At 44.4% G+C, this 20,561-nt stretch overlaps 1 protein-coding gene across 1 annotated transcript in view; it reads left to right on the plus strand.

The window, feature by feature from the left end:
- BRINP1 (BMP/retinoic acid inducible neural specific 1) overlaps positions 1-19,636 on the plus strand; it is a 91,086-nt gene extending 71,450 nt beyond the window's left edge. The window contains exons 6-8 of the mRNA XM_064677090.1: positions 5,040-5,276; positions 11,037-11,259; positions 17,878-19,636. Coding sequence (XP_064533160.1) covers positions 5,040-5,276; positions 11,037-11,259; positions 17,878-19,018 — 1,601 coding nt within the window. The 3' untranslated portion in view covers positions 19,019-19,636. The remainder of the gene's footprint in view (positions 1-5,039; positions 5,277-11,036; positions 11,260-17,877) is intronic.
- The last annotated feature ends 925 nt before the right edge of the window (positions 19,637-20,561 follow it).

Here is a 20,561-nt window from a genome sequence, read left to right on the forward strand (position 1 = left end):
CTGTCCTGTGTGTGAGGAGGGCTGTGTGGTGATGCAGCCTCCCAACAAAGCACTGGGGAATCCTGTTTTGGGCTAAGATCTCTCAGGGGACTCCAGTTGTTTGCACTTTGTATCCTCCTCTCCCTGCCGCCAGCAGGAAACTACCCCTTCAGCTTCCTCCACCTCCAGTATGCATGACCCACAAGCTGCCTGGAAAAGGAGACCACCAGAGCATGGGAGGGGAGGATTCCAGCAGCTCTACAGCAGGCTGGTGGGAAATGGGAATTTGTGATCCCAGGACAAGTGTCCAAGGCTGAAATTAGAAAATTTGAGGGGGAAAAAGGAATATTTTCAAAAGTGTCAGGAAACTAAAATTCCAGAGACATGCCCTGTTATATCAATACTGTTACTGACAGTATATGTTAATATTGGAGCATAGCACTGTTTCAATGAGGTAAAAATCCTTCTGTGCTATTCTAAACTTTGCAACATTAAGCAGGAAATATTGCATATTAGGTAGTTTCTTACATCAAATATGGTAATATAATACCATGCATAATATATAATGTTATGTACAATAACTATACAATATTAAACATATTACCATATTTAATATTATATTACAATATATGTATAAATACCATATATATTATACATATAAAAATATACATAGAGATATATTATATATCTTTATAATATATATGGTAATATAATATTAGTATTTACATTACAATTACTATTAGAGCTTTTGCCAAGATGGGCAGAACAGTAATGACAAACATTTCAGCTTTGCAGTGAAGCGAGATGAGGAAGTATGAAAAAAATACATTTAGAAAGTCAAAAGTGCTTTTGGAGTCAACATGCTCTCACAAAATGCTTCAATGAAACTGCATTTTCAACAGAGAACTCTTCTGTGGAAAATGTTTCAAATAGCTCTAATTTAGAGCTGGGGAAATTTACCTCTTTTAATGCAGGAAGCCTTTTATATACAGTCTAAAGGCAAACATCTCTCTTTAATAGTTTTTCTAGGTGAATTAAGGACATGTTCCCTTGTCAGACACTTCATATTCTGCCTGTAGTTATCCAAGACAAACCTATACCAAATCTGTGCTGCTCTTAATTTTAAAGGAGGAACTTTTTGCATTATAGAGTTGCAGAATTCCTCCTGAACAATATCTTCAAAGCTAAGATATTCTGCCTGACACTGATCACCAGCAAACTTCCCTTCTGCATCTATTTTCAGCTCCAGAGCCTCTGCTGGGGATGAGCCCATTCCTTGTGTCCCCTGGCTTGCATTGAGGGATTCTCCCCATGGAAATGGTCCAGTATCTCAGTCTTTGAGACCAGGTTGACCCCCTGTTTGGCTGCTGACATGAGGTTGCCTTAAGAGCAGGCAAAGCTGAAAGATTAATTTTGGACTTGATGATCTCGGAGGTCTTTTCCAACCCGGCTGATTCTATGATTCTATGACTGAATGTAGGTTTTTTTTTTTTAGCATTTGTAACATTCAAAGACATTTCTTGGAGAACAAAACAGCATTTCTGGGGTGGTTTATTAAGGTCATGGCTGACAGAGGGCTTTCCCAGCTACCATGGCCAGCTACAAGCTGCTCTGTGGGGCTGGTGTGCTGTCATAGTCCTTGGGACTGCAGCTTTCCTGCTTCACAGGTGGCAACTGAAACATCCACAGCAGTGATCTGAAAAGATTAATCCTGCCTGTGCTTTACTGACAACCAAATCCACTAAATTTCAGCAATATTTAGTCACTGGGCACGGTAGGGAAATACATACAAACTATGAGGGTGCCAGGACTGAGGGAGATGCTGCTGGCACAGTGCTTGTAAAATATCTTGCTAAGATCTAGTCACTAGGATGCTCCACACTAAACCAAAAATATTGATATGAATCTGCCCTTGTCTGGATATGATGAGAAATGTGCGAATATTTATGTGTATATATATAAAAATATATATGGAAAAGCAGGCACAGCTGTATTTCCTGACACTGATTTCTTCCACAAGGAAATTCCTGGCCTGGAAGATCTGAGTCACATGGAATCCTTACTGCATGTTTGTAGTTTTAAAGTCAGGGTTTTGTGTTTGGACTATGCACACTCCTGTTCCAATGAGTAGCTGGATTTGTGTGTCACTTTTGTAAGAACATATCTGAGTATGTGCTGTGTGTTAAAGCTCCAGGTAATGGTGGATTCCAGCAAAACTGCTTCCCTGATTAAGTTAAGCATTTATATAAGTGCTTTGTTGAACCAGTGCTAAGTGTACAGGGCTCTGATTACCTCTTAAACACGAGATTATTTCTTACAAGAGGAGGTTATTCTGGAAATGTTATTTTTTTTTAGAAGCCACGAGTTTTATAGGCAAAAAGCAAGCATCCACATGAGGCACTGCAGTGTAGGATGGGACCACGTTATGTTTTGGAGATTACAGGGTATTCAGGTTTCTGCATGTGCTGAGATGCACAGTGGATGTTCCTTGCAATGGGAAATGCTTTCCCTGAAATTTTAGTTGCTTTTTTCAACCTTATTCCCTCCAAAAAAAAAAAAAAAAAAAAAAAAAGAAAAAAAATCTCCAAAGCCAGGATCATTTCTAGCTGGGACCAAACAGCTTGTCATGCTGTTATCCAAGTTAAAATTCAAAGAGAAAATATGTGAAGTGAAGAGCCCGAGGTCATTTGGTCATATTCAAATGGTGAGGCCAGAGCAGGTTGCTCCTCTGGGAAGCAGAGTGGAAAAATGTATTCATGGGACTTGAACCATGAGTAAAGAGTCAGTGCACATCAAGAAGTCCAGCCCCACTCTCCTGTGAGATTGAAAGCTCAGTGAGTGCAGCAGCCTTCAGGCTCTCCAAGCCCCTTTTGTGGATCAGTTCTCCAACAGCACTGCACATTCCTTCCATCCTGAAGGAAAGTTTTGGATCCTGGCAGGTGGGACCATCTCTAATGTCAGTATGAAGGTTTGACAAGGGACCATCCCTCTGTGGTGTTTGCTTCAGATAATTCATAGAATCATAGAATGGCCTGGGTTGGAAGGGACCTTAAAGATCATCTCATTCCAACTCCCCCTGCCATGGGCAGAGACACCTTCCACTATCCCAGGTTGCTCCAAGCTCTGTCCAGCCTGGTTTTGAACACTTCCAGGGATGGGGCAGCCACAGCTTCTCTGGGCAACCTGTGCCAGGGCCTCACCACCCTCACAGGGAAGAATTTCTTCCTAATATCCAATCTAAACCTACTCTCTTTTGGTTTAAAGCCACTCCACTGTGTCCTATCACTAAAATCCCAAAAAGAGGCGGATCTTCAGGACTTCCTGAAGACAGCAGGAAGAAAGATGAGCTTCTTGCTGAGAAACATCTCAGAAAAGACCAAGGGGATCTCAAAATGCTGATCTTCCTTCAGCCAGTTTTGAGGTGTTTGCAGGGATGCTGTAGACAGGTCAGCTCTTTGTTCCCTCCTGTCCCAAATACCACCATAGGAAAGGCAGCAGAATCTGTGCAGACACAGTGCCTCCAAAGGCCAGGCTTGAAATCCTTCCTCTGCCAGGGTCACAAACATCTTCCCCAGCTGGAGGGAGCTCCGTGCTCATCCTGCCCAGCAGCTGCCACTGCTCCGCGCTCGGCTGCCAATGGGGTCAGGCAGAGGGGCAGCTCGGTGCCACCAGGCATGGTGCTCCCAGAGCCCAGGGGGAGAGGAAACACAGGTCCCTGTGTGCCTTCCACAGCCTCCTGATCCTCCCAAAATCTGCTCTTCCACAGGGACCTCATCAAGGCTGAGGTGTCTCTCTGGATCCAAAAGCAAAAGGGTAATGGGGGTCCCGGGGTCACTGCCCGCTGCTTTCCTCTTGTCTGAGGTGAACATGGCCCATCAGAGACGGGCCTGAGCTCCTGAAAGGGGTCACGACCCTTTTTGCCATTCCTGCCCACTCTCATCCCCTGAATTATTGTGTGATTTCCCTTCCACTCGGCTGAGCTGTCAGCCATGGCCACGGGAACTCAGCAGAACCACAAACAGATGGGGAATTGACCTCCATCACTGCCGAGCTCAGTGCTGCTGCTCAGGCCATAAACTCCTTTAGCTGCCACTCCAAAATCCCTGGGCCTTCACAAGGAAGCAAGCGGGCCAGGCTCAGGGTTATTGTCATCTGCCTCGTGCACCACAGACCCTGACAGAGTCTGACAAGCAGGACTTGCCAGGTAGAAGAAAACAGCTGTGAATCCTCAGGGAGATCCGTAGGGAGCCTGGAGGAGGACAGGGTGGAAAAACATGTACACTGTACACAGGGCAAACACTTAAACTGTTAGTATGTCCTCTGATACCTGGGCAAGGGTACATTTACACTAATGCCTGCACAGATGGGTGGGTACACAAACACTGGCAGTGGAGAAAGGGACGTGGGGATAAATCTCCCTGCTAATGTAAATCTTCAGAGCACCACTGAAATCACTGGCACTAAATCCATTTGCACTTTTATAGGATTTGGCAAGTAGCCTTCCTAGCAGGGAGCGAGCTGCAAAGGCTCAGGTAGCCAGCTCCTGTATTTATGCTGTGGGAGCTGGGCACTTAACTCTGCAAGGGTCTTTTATAAATCCCTCCCTGGGCTATTTTCCTTTCTTCTGTTTTCCATTCTTTCTTATTTTCTTTTTCAGTGAGTAGTTTCCTTGTTTCTGTGGTACCAAACCCATTTAGTCTCTCTCAAAACAGGTCAGAGCTGCACAATGCTCATCACTTCTGAACTAGCACTTGGTTTCAGGGGGTAAAACACCTTTGCATTCAGGGGCTTTGTACTGTACTGGGATCTGGGAATGGGATGAAGGGAGTAGACTGGGTGTTGGGGAGGGGGAAGTTACTTGTCTTGCTGCTCTTAGCTAACTCACAAGTTGCACTGGAAACATGCAATTTATCCAAGATAAATACCCCAGCAGCTTTTAATTCCTCAGCATCACTTTCCCAAGCTGTCAACGAAACAGGTTTTGAAACGAAGAACAAATACCTGAACTGACTTCTTAATTTGCTTTTTTCACCCCCACATCCCTCTTGTTTCCCTGCCAGGTCTCCAGATCATCTTCCCTCAGTATTTACAAGAGAAGTTTGTCCAGTCTGCCTTGAGTTACATCATGTGCAACGGGGAGGGCGAGTACATCTGCCGGGACAGCCAGTGCGGCTGCCAGTGCTCCGAGGAGTTCCCCCAGTGCAACTGCCCCATCACCGACATCCAGATCATGGAGTACACCCTGGCAAACATGGCCAAGACCTGGACAGAAGCCTATAAAGATCTGGAGAATTCAGGTAACCGAGCAAAGTTCATTTTCCAGTTAATTTACCGCAAAACAAAATGTGTCAGATTATACCAGGTAAGAATCTCCCTCTTCCTCTCTCTCTCTCTCTCTCTCTTATATTCTCTCAATATAATGCTCCAGTTTGCATAAAAAAATGGAAAATTCTGAAGCCATGCTCTTAGTCTTAAGGGGGTACCTTTTTTCCCCCTATTAAACACACGCACAGACAAGAACACACACACCACACGTATGTACAGGGATATTTTCCATGGAACTATTTGATTAAAAATCTGATTTTTGTTTTCATACCAAACCAGCTCTGAATCTCTCTTTTAGTAGTTCTACAGAGAAACTTCCACAGTATAAATGATGCAGAAATTGCTTTTCAGATTTGCATGAATGATTTATTCTGCTTTGGTGAAAGGCAATTCAGAGGGGGAAGGTACCGGCCAGATGACACCGCATTTGAGACAGACAGGAGAAGGGAAAATGATTTCTCTCTCCTACAGGGCTGATATCTGTTGGGGGGGACATTTCTCTTCTTCCTCCACTTTCTCCCAGGGTGAGGCTGGGGTGTCAGCAGAGTTTGTTCCATGTTGATGCTGGTGATAGTAGTATTGACCCATAGTAGTGCTGTGGTACTGGTGAGATACTCACCCTCAAGGGCTTGAGATAGGAAAGAGCAACATTATCAGTGAATTGTATCCTTTCCTTTAGCAAGTGATCTGCCTACCCTGAAGCCACACAGGACTAAGCAGAACTTCATCAAGAACTTGTCCCTGTGCTGACTTTCATCCCTTAGTGTTAAACAGTTCCCTTTCAACACGTTTTCTTCAATAATTATTGTCATAACTGTCCAGGTCTCCATGTCGAGAAAGAAAACTGTGAGGAAAGGACCATCTAGCTCCACTCAAGGCACTGAAGAATTCTTCTTCACAAGTTCTCATAGCAGCAATTCCTTTCTTCACCTTGAAGGTCACTTTAATCCCTTTAATGGGTGGAATGGAGCAGGTTATGATGTTTCCACTTCAACATGTGGACCCTGCTGGTGTTTCTGCTGCTGCACAGATTCTTGTGTCCCACTCATGCTGTCAGCTTGGTGCCCAGCTGGGCAGAGTCAATCATAGCTCATGGCCCCGGGGTGATGACCATCTTGACAAGGTCCCCCCACGCACCCTGGGGAGCACAGGGGCAGTCCCAGGAGCAGGGCATGAGCTGAAAAAGTCAGATATCTTCTGCGGGTTTCTATGGGTTCATGGATGGGGTGGCAAACTAGAAATGTGGATTTCAGAACCTTCTGCCTGCTCAATCCTACACAAGTCAGACTTACTGGCAGTAGCTGCCAGCACAGCTCTGCCACTGGTTACGTGGTTCCCAGTTGTTAGTTCTGGCACAGGATCTTCCCACGAGATGCTCAAGAGCCAAAAGTTGGCTACCACCCATCGACCCCTTCACCCTCCAGGTGTAACCCAGGCACTGAGAAGGTGAGAGCCCTATGGAGGGAGGACTTACAGTCCCACTGTGACTCCTTCACTGTGACATTCTGCCCTTGTTGCACTCGATCCAAAGCAAAGACTGGGGTAGATCATTATTTTCAGTCTCCCTCCTCTTGAGATTACAAGGGGGGGGAGGTATTTTTCATTTGCCAGGTTAAAGCGACACCCTGCAGTGCAATTTCTGCTCTAGCCATATTCCACCCAGGGCTGGAGGCTTTGCAGGGTTAGATGGAGTGATTATCTTTATGTCTAAAGCTGCTGCATCTCATTCATCACTTTGTTGCATCATGCGTGAACTTATCCTCTGAGATGAAAGTTGCTATCACAAAAGACTGTAGTGTTAGTGTTTTGCTTCTTTGTTTTAATAAATATTCCCAATAACTAGAGGATTTTCTTCATTATGAACAGCAGAGGAGAAATCTCTGATGACATCTGAAGGCTTTTGCAATAAAGTGGACTGAAAGGCACACGAGTGCTCTGAAAGCAAACACCGTTTGCACAGGAAGCTGGTGATAGCCTAAAACATTTGTATTCTGCTTCTGGGCTGTGTTGGATCCTCTGTTAATCTGAAAAAAAAAAATCGTGCAGGGCAAATCAAGAGTTGGTGTGATTTGGGAAAGCGTCTTCAAAGTCAAGGAGGCTGCAGTGAACTGATGCTGCTTTGAATCAGCTCAGAGGTTTTCAGCCCTGTGCTTCACTGCTCCTGTGCAAACTGAGAACAATAACACTGCCTTATTCTTGGCATTTTAGTGTGGCTGGCCAAAACAATTCTGTGATTCTGAATCTAAAAAAAACCAACCCCCTTTTGATCAAGTCATGAGGTGGGGTTTTATTTGTTTGTTTCTTTTTTGTGGTTTTGTGTTTGGTTTTTTTTTCCCAAGAATATTGCTTTCTGATGAAAATGGGATTTATTTTTTTTTTTTTAACACTGGAAAAATGTAAGTTTCATTTTTGAAAGAGATGTCTGACATATAAATTCACTGTGGTGCCACCACTCTGCTGCAGAGGCTGGACACTGTCCAGTTCCACATGTGATGCTGAGTCATTGCCATGGGATTCCCTGCAGGGACTGACTCAGCAAAAAAGAGGGGCCAAGCAGCATCATGGGAGGTGTAGTCCCAGCCATCACCAACATTTTCTGTGCAGAGAACTAAAACAACAACAAATGCAAACAGATCTATTAGTTAATTGGAAATTCTCAGGGTTAAGAATTAACTATTCTCAGAAATAGAGAATAGCCCCATCCATACTCTTGGTTTCCGGGCACATTTATTAAGTTTATACATAAATAATAAAGAAACTATCCTGCTTTGAAAGCAGTTCTGTTTGTTTTTTTTTTTTAATTTTTTTTCTCTCATCCCCTTTTATTTTAAACAACCCCATCCAGCTTTTATTTGGCCAGATTTGCTGCTCATTTGTTTTCCCCCCAACGTTGCACTGCGGTAGCGAAATGTGCACACTGCACCGAAATCCCTGCCTTGCCCGTCTCGATGAAAAATGTAGCACATTCATCATCAGAGGGAAAAGAGCTCGGGCTCCTGCACAAACAGGCTTTTGAGGGAATTGATTTATAAGGGGTGGGAAGCAAATGCAAGGCTTTTACTGCTGAAAGGTACCTGGAGTAATCAGCGTGGTCAACAGGAGCAATTAGACGTGGTGATGGTTCCAGAGGAGCACTGAGCAGGAGAGGAGAGATTTTGGGGAGGAGAAGGGCACTGAAAGCAGCATTAAAAATAGAGTGAAAAAAACCTGAGGGATGATTAAAAAAAACAAACCTCTAAGTTATGTTTGGAGGAGACAAGCAGATGTCCCACGGATGTCGGTGGTGCAATGATGATGATTATTTTTATGAGGTGCTCAGTTCCACCATGTGATGAGTAGGATGGGAACATCCATTTCCCATCTATGTGATGCTGGTACTGACTAATGCCCTGATACTCCTTGTTAGGCAGTTAAGCATGAACTGCAAGTTGATGAATAACAGGAAATCTCTTATGCCAATATCTTTAACTTTGTACTATAGGGTGTAAATTATCTGGTCTGATTTTCTCCAATAATTCTATGGATTGTTTCTTTTCATTGCAAAGGTACCAGCCTTTACAAACTCTCCTTTTTTGCCTTTTTTTTTTTTCTATCGTCCTCTTTTTTTTCTGAAAATGGGATGAAGGAATTAAAAAAAAAAAAAAAGGACTGGGAAAGGATAAAAAATAACATAGATAGGAAGAGATGGCTGCATGTCATATTGGCTACTTTGTGAAGTTTAGGGCAGGTTTTTAGTCTAACCTCCCTCTAGAAGCAGGACTACAACCAGCACTAGGTCAGGTCAGTCATGGGTTTGTCTAGCAGAGTCTAAAATGGGATTTTTACACACTTCTGATCAGCATGTTCCAGTGCTGCATTACCTCCAGACGATGAAGTTCTTCAGTGAATCATTTTAACTTCTCAAGTTGCGAACTCTTCCTCTTGTTATGTCACCTGTCTGTAACAAGAGGAGTTTCTCTCCTTTGTATTTGTAAGTACCTTTGGAACAGTTGCAGTTTCTCCCAGTTTCTCTGCCTCCCTCTCCGTCCCTAAAGCTGGCAGAGAAATGCAGGTGCAGCCTCAGTAGTGCCAAACCAAGAAGAGGGGAACATTGATTTCCCAAAAAAACTGGATCCAGTCCAGTTTGCAGTTTATTTCCAGAGAGAACACAGGGTCAACCCACCTTCAGCACAGAGCCCACCAAACCCCAGGACCTTCCTAGCAGCTGGTTGTTTCCAAGCCTCTACTGACACATGGAATTGTTCTCTTCTGGTGCACTTAGTTGTCTTTTTCTTTTCTTTTTTTTCTTTTCTTTTCTTTTCTTTTCTTTTCTTTTCTTTTCTTTTCTTTTCTTTTCTTTTCTTTTCTTTTCTTTTCTTTTCTTTTCTTTTCTTTTCTTTTCTTTTCTTTTCTTTTCTTTTCTTTTCTTTTCTTTTCTTTTCTTTTCTTTTCTTTTCTTTTCTTTTCTTTTCTTTTCTTTTCTTTTCTTTTCTTTTCTTTTCTTTTCCTTTTCTTTTCCTTTTCTTTTCCTTTTCTTTTCCTTTTCTTTTCCTTTTCTTTTCCTTTTCTTTTCCTTTTCTTTTTCTTTTCTTTTCTTTTCTTTTCTTTTCTTTCTTTTCTTTTCCTTTTCTTTTCCTTTTCTTTTCTTTTCTTTTCTTTTCTTTTCTTTTCTTTTCTTTTCTTTTCTTTTCTTTTCTTTTCTTTTCTTTTCTTTTCTTTTCTTTTCTTTTCTTTTCTTTTCTTTTCTTTTCTTTTCTTTTCTTTTCTTTTCTTTTCTTTTCTTTTCTTTTCTTTTCTTTTCTTTTCTTTTCTTTTCTTTTCTTTTCTTTTCTTTTCTTTTCTTTCTTTTCTTTTCCCTTTTCTTTCTTTTCCCTTTCTTTTCCCTTTCCTTTTCCTTTTCCTTTCCCTTTCCCTTTCCTTTCCCTTTCCCTTTCCCTTTCCCTTTCCCTTTCCCTTTCCCTCCCAAACCTTCCCTAACAACTGAAAACCCCCTGCATTACAGTGGAGTTTTTTCATTATCAAACAAAGTAAAATTGAAATAAAGTGATCAAAAAAACCAATAAACACAACAAACAAAACAGCAACAAACCCCAACATTGAACAATATATTTTTCAATCAATCAGGTTTTTTCCCTTTGGCTAAAATTGATGCATTTTGTTCTCACCTGAGCCCTGCAAACTATTTTATTTTATTGCCATTGTTACATAATACAACTCATTTAACTTCAAATGGAGTTAAATAAGTAAAAAGAATCAGAATGCCCTTTTTAAAAAACGAGAAAGCAGGACATTTTAACACAATCCAAACTTTTCCTCTGGGAAATTTTGAAAGCTTGGGGTTTTTTTTTCCTTTTTTTTTTAAGGGCACAGCCAAAGTGCTTTACCTTCAACAACAAACAGCTGAAAAACAATGTAAATGAGAACTCTTTAACTGACAATGATTACAACTCCCAGCTTTTTGTTTATAAGCCCTACACTATAATCTCATGCTCCAGGGAGTTGCTCTCTTTTTTTCTCCACCCTGTGCACTTTAACGGTGTTTTTTCACCTTGATATTCAGTATGGGGTTTTTTTCTTATATGGGAACAGCAACAGCCATGGAATTAGGGGGTTCCTGGGGCAGGCTGACAGAGCAGGGAATTGCTGGATATCCCTTTCACCGATGGCCTCACATCCTGCTAATGAAAAGCTTTGTAACCTCCTCACAGCTCAGAAACCTCTGCATTTCTCCCCATTTCTGTGCCTTCTTCCAGATGAGTTTAAATCCTTCATGAAAAGGCTACCTAGCAACCACTTCCTGACCATTGGGAGCATCCACCAGCACTGGGGGAATGACTGGGACCTGCAGAACCGCTACAAGCTGCTGCAGAGCTCCCTGGAAGCCCAGCGCCAGAAGATCCAGCGCACTGCCCGCAAACTCTTTGGCCTCAGTGTCCGGTGTCGGCACAACCCAAACCACCAGCTGCCTAGGGAAAGGTACCTCCATCCCTCACTGGGGACAGGGGGGCTGGGGAGGGGGGCTGCTGGAGCTGAACTTGTGCTTGGGTATGATCCCAACAGCCTGTGTTTGGATACGGGGTGTGCAGACACGCAGGTTTGGGGGGAAACGGTAAAATCTGGGAGTGGGTTGGGGTTTCTGGAGGTGTAGGTAACCTTTGTCACAGAGCTGAGCACAGTCACCTCCCTTCTGTGTGACCTGCCCCTTGTTCTGTAGTGTTCTGCAGGAGTACTGAGGGGAGAGCTCGTTGCAGTTCCAGCTTCCTCAGGAGGGGCAGAGAAGGGGCAGGCACTGAGCTCTGCTCTGTGGGGACCGGGGACAGCACTCAGGGAATGGCTTGGAGTTGTGTCAGGGCAGGTTTAGGGTGGATATTAGAAAAAGGTGCTTCCCCCAGAGGGTGGTTGGGCACTGAACAGGCTCCCCAGGGCAGTGGGCACAGCCCCAAGGCTGCCAGAGCTCAAGGAGTGTTTGGATGATGCTCTCAGGCTCATGGTGTGACTCTTGGGGATGGTCCTGTGCAGGGCCAGGAGCTGGACTCAATGGTCCTTGTGGGTCCCTTCCAACTCAGCATATTCTGTGATTCTGTGACTGTTCCAGGGCTGACATTAAGCAGACTAAGCTGCTTTTTAATGGTTTTACCTCATAAACCCCAGCCAAGCTTTAAGGCTTCACTTGCTGTTCAAGTGAACATATGGAGCACAAGATGCTTCAGCCCAGTTTTGAGTTGTGCTCTTCAATGAGCAGAGCCAGAGTGAAAGAGAACCTTTAGTTTCACTTGAAATACGTCACATTTCTCCTATGAAATGCAGAGTGAACCTGCAAACCCACACTGACCAGGGGCCTTGCAGGGTTCTCCCAGATGGAGAGAGCAGATTTTCCATTAGAGCTACAGCAACTATTGATACTGAATAGTCCCCTCCTGCTGGCTCCTTCCAGCCCTCACCCATAGCTGAGTTTGTTTGCTTCAAGTAATTTTGGGGACCTGCATCTGTGGATTTTAATAAACATCTCTTGCTGTGTCTTTCTGTACTGTCTGGAGTGAAATAATACTGAAAATCCTGAGGGGGGAAAAATTAGTCCAAATGCTTTTTCTTCCATGCTTCTCTTGGAAGGGTCAGCAGAAGTTAGTATTTGTAGAAACTGGATATTTTTTCACTTTCTTCATTACCTAAATATTTAGTTTGAAGAGAAAATTGACTGACTGACTGCTGTCACCTGTTCTCATCCAGCTCCCGGGCTGCTAAACACACTGACTTTTCATTTCATCACTGTGCAGCTCAGAAAACTCTTCCAGGGCTTAACATCTCTTTAATTACCAAGAAATCTCATGTTTCTGGACAAAGATTTGATGGACTTACTAGGGATGAGGAGAAATATCTATTAAGTGTAAGAGATTATAGAAAAAAGTCTTTGGAGAGCTTCCTAAACCTGGCCCATCCCTGCCAAGTGGCTGAGCTGCTCTGACCAGGAAAAGAGCTGGAGGAGTCACAGCCATGTCCAGGAGGTATTTTTAGTTGTGCCACAACAACAACAAAGAGAAGCAGCAGTGAGCAAATATCCAGCCAACCACGTTGCTTCGAAACATTCAGATAAATATGTCTTGAGCATTTCTCATCTATTTCAAAAAATCAGCCAAGCAGAAGGGGAGCCTCCAACTACTACAATGAAATCTGGGGGAAGGAGGATGAAATGGATGATGGCAGCTGGGTTTTTAACTGACTGATGTGCTTGATTTGTTTAAGTCAACATCAGCAGGCATATTATCATTTCTTTTCTTATTTGTCATTGTGCATCTGTAGCTAGGCAGGGGAGCAGCTCCAGAGACAGCTCTGTCTTGGAGGAGGTTTGCATCCCACCTTTCTGCTCACAGAGCTGGGAAATACTCTAATTTTCTAATTGTTGCTGCACAGGGCAACAGATGCTTATCAGACACGTGAGTGGCTTTGAAAGGATGGAAAGGTTCTGTTAAAAGCAAGCCTCTCTCTCTTTAATACACATTAAAGAGAGAGCCTAAAATATGCATTCAACGCAATGTAAAAAAAAGAAATGGCATTGCTGTTGGTTGTCCTGAGGGAAAGGGAGAGGTGGTGATTCCAAAAGAAAGATAAGAAAGGAAGAGCGGGGATTTTGGCAATTAGGCTGATTCTCCATGACCTTTTGCAACAGCTAAGAAGGAGAGACAGATACAGTTATATAGATAGAGGCATAGTATAGATATATAGACACAGATATATTTGGTCTGCACTGCTTTTGTTAAAAACCAGACAAGTTTACAGATTTAAAAAAGGGACAAGTTTGTTGGTTTAAAAAAGAAACCACTCCCCAGTTGTTAAAGCTTCCATGCTGAATGAGTACCTGTAGTTGCATTTTAAAACACTGGATGTAAAATAGAAATAACATCCAAAGGAGAGCAGGGCTTATACATGTTCTGGGCTCCAGCCAAATTGTCATTAGTTAAGAATACATCTCACAGCTGCTGAGAATAAAAATAGCACTTTTTACTTCACCATTCTGTACAGAAAACCCCAAAGTACCCCCAGAGCAGCTCATGTTGGTTGGAAAGTGAAAGGTGAGTTTGCAAAGGAAAACTTGTTTAATCCTTACCTTTTATTCTTGCAAATAAATAAATTTAAAAAAAAAAAAAAAAAAGGATCTCTCCTGCTGGATGGGATTTTTGGTTGGTTTATTTTCTTTTTCTTTGAGTTTTTTGTTTGTTTTGGTTTGTGGGTTTTTCTTTGTTTGTTTTGGGGTTTTGTTTTGGTTTGTGGGTTTTTCTTTGTTTGTTTTGGGGTTTTGTTTTGGTTTGTGGGGTTTTCTTTGTTTGTTTGGGGTTTTGTTTTGGTTTGCAGGTTTTTCTTTGTTTGTTTGGGGTTTTGTTTTGGTTTGTGGGTTTTTCTTTGTTTTGGGGTTTTGTTTTGGTTTGTGGGTTTTTCTTTGTTTGTTTTGGGGTTTTGTTTTGGTTTGTGGGTTTTTCTTTGTTTGTTTGGGGTTTTGTTTTGTTGAGGGGGTTTTGTTTGTTTGTTTTGGCATGGTTTGTTTTTCTAATCGACTCAGACACATCTACAACAAAGTTACCTCTTTGTCTCAAGAGTCACCCATCAGCCTCCTCCCTTCCTCAGACCTGATTAATCCCAAAGAATGACAAATTATGAGGAAAAAAAATTATTCATCACCTTTCTGTGTAATCTGACCTCTGCTTCTGGTCTGAAAGCCCAACACTGTCCTGCAAAACGCTTTTTTTTTGGTCAGAACAGATTGCTTTTTAATGGTGAAACAGCTCTGAACCTGGTTCCTGTTCCAGCACTGCCAGGGACCAGCGAGGAACAGCCAGAAAACACTGCAAAGTAACTCTCACTTCCAGCTTTGCCTGCATTTAGTATTTATTTTCAGTGTAGAATCAGAGAACATTAAGGTTGGAAAAGCCCTCCAAGATCATCAAGTCCAACCTGTGCCCCATCCCCACCTTGTCCCCCAGCCCAGAGCACTGAGTGCCACGTCCAGTCCTTCCCTGGACACCTCCAGGGATGGGGACTCCCCCACCTCCCTGGGCAGCCCCTCCCAATGCCTGAACACCCTCTCAGTGAGGAAATTCTTCCTGATATCCAACCTGACCCTCCCCTGGCACAGCTTGAGGCTGTTTCCTCTTGTCCTGTCCCTTGCTCCCTGGAAGCAGAGCCCGACCCCCACCTGGCTCCATCCTCCTTTCCAGTAGCTGTAGAGAGAGATAAGGTCTCCCCTGAGCCTCCTTTTCTCCAGTTTTCTAATGTAAGATATATAAAGATATAAAGCAAGATAAAGATCTTAAATGCAAAATTGCTTGACAGTGACCTTTGAAGACGTAGTTTTCCTTCTTTTAATATCACACGCTCTAGCACTTTATACTTTGAACTCCAGAGGTAGCAAACATTAGGTAAAATAAGTTCTGCAATGACATCAAAGTTGGAGAAAGATAAACTGACAGCTCCTTAATGAAAGGGAAAATAATTGAAATGAAAACCAATGCCTACTCTGCTACTGGCTTTCAGCTTTTAAGCAGTGGCTCTTTTCAGCTTCCTTCTGCCCCAACACCTCCTGGAGACATTCCCAGGAGCCTGAGCCATCAGAGGTGTGTGTTTTAAGGTTACCTCCTGTCAGCTGGAGGGCTCTGGCTGCCCCTGTGCATATTCTTAACCTGTCCCAGATGCAAGGCAAAATGGGGTAATTTATCCCACTTTTCCTCTCTCTCACTCCATCACACTTCCCACTGTCGTGTTTGCAGCCAATGCCCAGCTCTGCCCTGGATTCTGCATTTTCATTTAATTATGTCCTTTATCGCTGCCATCAGCAGATGGTGGGTACTCACCTTTTTCTTTTTCTTCTTGTTTTTATTTTTGGGGGAGTTTTTTGTCCTACTTGTGTCTTTGCTGAAAGCTAAGACATACCCATACGTAACAAAAACCCCAATTTCTCATCCTTCCTCCACAAAGTTCATCTGGGAAACAGGAATTTTACTGGTTTCAATTGTCAGATATCAGCTGAGGCTTCTTTCCCATTTTGCTCTGCTGACTTTTAGTATAAAAGAAGGACAGAACACACCTGAGATGGACAAAATGTGGTCACCTGACTCTAACTCATATCATGTCCCCTGCTGTATAGCCTGGCAGTCCTTGTCCCATGAACTCAATGGCATTATCAACACCTAAAACCCGTGTAAAAGCACCACTGCACAAATCCAGGTGTACTTGACTGGCTTTCCAAACAGGAACCCACGAGGTTTCAGATGGGGAAAAACATTTGTATTGCTGAAAAAGCAAGCAAAAATTCACCTGTGAGCAGTAAACAGCCCCAGCCCTCAGGGATGGTTTTGAAAAGGCTGCTTGATGCCAGCAGCGAGTTTTGCAGCCCCACTGTGCTGTGCTGTCCCCGCCCCTCCGAGGCAGAGCTGTCCCAGGAATCAGGAGGATTTTTTTCTATGGACCAGGGCTGTGAGTGTCTCCCTCTAGGGCAGATATTTATGGAGGGTGCTGCCTTGCTCCCAAGCTCCCCAGCCAACCTTGTCTTTTCCAGTAGCAGGAGAGCTCTGTTGGCTGTGAACAGGGGAAGGAGACTCTGGCAGCCCTGTACCTCAGGAGGAATGTAAAAATTGTCTGTTTCCACATCCGAGCTTCAGAATTTTTCTGCTAAAGCCCGTCCTTTTTCCTCACTCTGTATCTTTTTTTCCCCATTTCACTCCTTTTCTTCCTGTTCTCTTTCAGCTGTTTCAGTTTTTCCTTCTCCATCCCTATTGCCCCTGCATTTCTCTCATTTTTCCTTTTACCTGCACATTTTCCCATCTTTCTTCTCCTACTCTTTCCGCTTCTGCTCCTTGGCTATTTCTTTCCTTCCAGTGCTTTCCTCTGTTTTACACTCTTGTCCCTCCCCTCTCTCCCTCTCCCTAATCATCTTGCTGTTCTTTGCTGCTGTATCATTTAATGCCTTCTTTGATACAGCCCACAGCTTAATGATTATTCGGAGGTCAGGCGATGCAGGTGCCATGAATTTCACTAATCCAGCTCTGAGAGCCTCTGTCCATAATCACTCCTCCCGTTCTTCAGGGGCTGAATCCTAATTTGTCATTAGCCAGTCCTCTCACTGCAGTACTCCCAGGAACTTTCTGCCCACGGGAGACAATGAAGTATTCATTAGCCAGGGGGGGAAGGCGGAGGGAGGGAGCAGCGGCTGCACAGACCGATCTGCTGAGGCTGCTGAGAAAGGAGTCGCTGTGCTGAGCTCTCCTGGGGTGCTGGGGAGGGGGAAGAGGGGGCAAAAAAAGCAACGTGGCAAGTGGGTTACACAAAAAGTGAACATGGGTTGCGGTGTCACTCATTAGGAGTCATTCCAGGGCTGCAGGATGTGGAGGTGACAGCGCTGATACAGCAAGTGTGAGAGTGGTGGGGCTCAGGGATGGGCAAGCGGGGCTGCTTTTAAGGGGAGAGGCTGCAAGAGGTGTTTATTAGCAGCAGAGTTTGGGGGTTTTTTTAAGGAGAAACTATTTTAGCAGCTTTGTCTCAATGAATCCTGACTTCCACCCTGCTTTCTGCTGTTATGAGCTCTGCACCACAAGCACAGGTTACTACTGGCTTTCCCTTATCCCATTACGGGTCTGGTTTTGGAGAGTGGGGCTATTTGCCAACGACATGGAGAGGAGTTTTCTCCTGCTAGCCTGGGAGTTCTGCTGCCCTGTGATATCTGATAGCACCTCAGCCTCTGGCATGGCTTTATCAGCTCCATTCCCACGGCTGAACTTTGTCACTGTGGTGCTGATGGGATCCTTGGCAGGAGACTGTGCCAGTCTCAGCTCCTGGAACAGTGTGAGGAGAGAGAAATCAGATGATCAGTCCTAACTGCTCAGATATTTCTTAGAAGGCTTTTGCTCTTCACCAAAGGAGTAAACAGCAGATGAAAGATTCAGTCTAGAAATAGACTGGAATAGCTCCCAGATGCCACGGCAGGGCATCGATGTTCTGAGAGCTCTGCCTCAGATATATCCCAGAAAACACTGTAGCTCTGGTGAGATGCCAACACCCAGGACTCCCTGAAGCCCTCCAGTGTTAATGATTTCTTCTCCCCACCTGCAGGACGATACAGGAGTGGCTCACCCGGGTCCAGTCCCTGCTCTACTGCAACGAGAACGGGTTCTGGGGAACCTTCCTGGAAAGCCAGCGGAGCTGCGTTTGCCACGGCGGCACCAGCCTGTGCCAGCGCCCCATCCCCTGCATCATCGGGGGCAACAACAGCTGTGCCATGTGCAGCCTCGCCAACATCTCCCTCTGTGGCTCGTGCAACAAGGGCTATAAGCTTTACCGGGGTCGCTGCGAGCCTCAGAACGTGGACTCGGAGCGCAGCGAGCAGTTCATCAGCTTCGAGACAGACCTGGACTTCCAGGACCTGGAGCTGAAGTACCTGCTGCAGAAGATGGACTCCCGCCTGTACGTGCACACCACTTTCATCAGCAACGAGATCCGCCTGGACACCTTCTTCGACCCCAGGTGGCGCAAGCGCATGTCCCTCACCCTGAAGAGCAACAAGAACCGGATGGACTTCATCCACATGGTGATCGGGATCTCCATGCGCATCTGCCAGATGCGCAACAGCAGCCTGGACCCCATGTTCTTCGTCTACGTCAACCCCTTCAGCGGGAGCCACTCGGAGGGCTGGAACATGCCCTTCGGGGAGTACGGCTACCCCCGCTGGGAGAAAATCCGCCTCCAAAACAGCCAGTGCTACAACTGGACCCTGCTGCTGGGCAACCGGTGGAAAACCTTTTTTGAGACCGTGCACATCTACCTGCGCAGCCGGACTCGGCTGCCCTCCCTGCTGCGGAACGAGACTGGCCAAGGGCCCGTGGACCTCTCTGACCCCACCAAGCGCCAGTTCTACATCAAGATCTCGGACGTGCAGGTCTATGGCTACAGCCTGCGCTTCAACGCCGACCTGCTGCGCAGCGCGGTGCAGCAGGTCAACCAGTCCTACACGCAGGGCGGGCAGTTCTACTCCTCCTCCTCCGTCATGCTCTTGCTGCTGGATATTCGGGACCGAATCAACAGACTGGCGCCTCCCGTGGCCCCGGGGAAGCCCCAGCTGGATCTGTTCTCTTGTATGCTCAAGCACCGCCTGAAGCTCACCAACAGCGAGATCATCCGCGTGAACCACGCCCTGGACCTGTACAACACCGAGATCCTCAAACAGTCGGACCAGATGACGGCCAAACTCTGCTAACCCGGACTTAATCCATGTTGGACACATGTTGGTGAATCGATCCTTTTGCTGTATAAAAAAATTAAAAAAAAAAAAAATAAAAGAGAAAAAAGAGAAAAAAGAGGAAAAAAAAAAAACAAACCTAAAAAAGCAAGAACGAGAGGCGGGGGGAAAGCATAAAGAGAAGGGGGGAAAAACAAGGTTTGTAAAATGTAATTAATATACAAAAAAGGAAAAAAAAAAAGAGGAAATTCTTCATTTGTTGAAAACTAAACCCATTCTAGCAGCTGTATAAAACTGTCAGGCATGTTTGTTATTTCTATAATCCGTCATAAAAGGGTAACACCTTACTCTCTCTTGACCTTGGGGGTGTTGCTTGCTAGTCCTCAGGGGCAGCAGAGTAAATAAAGGGAGGAGCAGAGAGAGGGGCAAACTTCTGTAATGAACTGTAAAGTTTTCTGCTATGCAGGTGCCAAGACAAAGAGACATAAAAAAAAAAAAAAAAAAAAACAAACAGAACAAAAACAAAATCAAAGCAAAGAAACAAACAAGAGATATGTAAATGTAAAAGAGCTGCCATTATTCCTATAGTGGGAGTAAATGGTTAAAGATAAAAGAGATTTCTTCTGTTGAGATTTATGCCAGCTTTACCTCGAGTTATTCCCGCAGCCTGTGCTGAGCTTTGCTGGAGGACAGGTGGGGATGGCAGTTCTTTGAGAGTAAAACTGATGCCTCCTTGGGGAGAAGACGCATAAGAGGTGGAGGGAGGGTGGGTGCAGGTCTCAGGAGTGTTCACTTTGGGATTTCCATCTTGGAACACTTTTCACCAGAGGTAGAGTCTCAACACTCAAAATGGGACGTGTTGGGTCCCGACTTGGAGTTCCTGCCCTGCATGAGGCTGCTGGTGCCTTCAGTGGTGCCAGAGCTGGAGGAGCAGCACCTGTAAATCTTCAGTCACTCATCTTTCAGGTACTTCAATAGTGTTCCTAAAGCAGAGAAAGCCAAAATCATAACGCCACTTTGATAAACCTGGACCTAAAGGCAAACCTGAGTTTGGCTTTCTGCCTCAGGTTCTGGGCTTTCCAGTAGCACTGGGAAACCCTCATCACCACCAAAACCAAAGCACAATGCAAGAGAATCCATTTCCAAGGAAACCTGGAGACACTGAAGGGTACATAGGTCATTTTTGTTCTTTGGGGAAGGAAAAATCCCTTTTACTTTCTTATGTTTCTGTGGCTGTGAATACTATCCTTGTCTCACTTACACTTTCTCTGTCCACAAAAAAAAAAAAAAAAAAAGAAAATACAGAAAATATACGAGAACATTTTATTAAAATATATGCAAAAGTAGCAAAAGGGAGGGGTGGGAGGGAAGAGCACAACGGTCAAATCTACCCTGAGTTTGCAAGGATAAAGCCAAATTAAAAAGGATTGAGTTATCAAAAAAATAACTAAAATAACTAAAAGGTGGGTAACATTTTTTGGAATGCGTGTGCCCGTGTGTTTGGATTTTAAAAATATAATCTGTTGAATGGAGCGTGTGAATGCAGGATCAGCTGAGCTGG

This window comes from Pseudopipra pipra, chromosome 20 (genome assembly GCF_036250125.1).
Source record: "Pseudopipra pipra isolate bDixPip1 chromosome 20, bDixPip1.hap1, whole genome shotgun sequence".
NCBI lineage: Eukaryota > Metazoa > Chordata > Aves > Passeriformes > Pipridae > Pseudopipra > Pseudopipra pipra.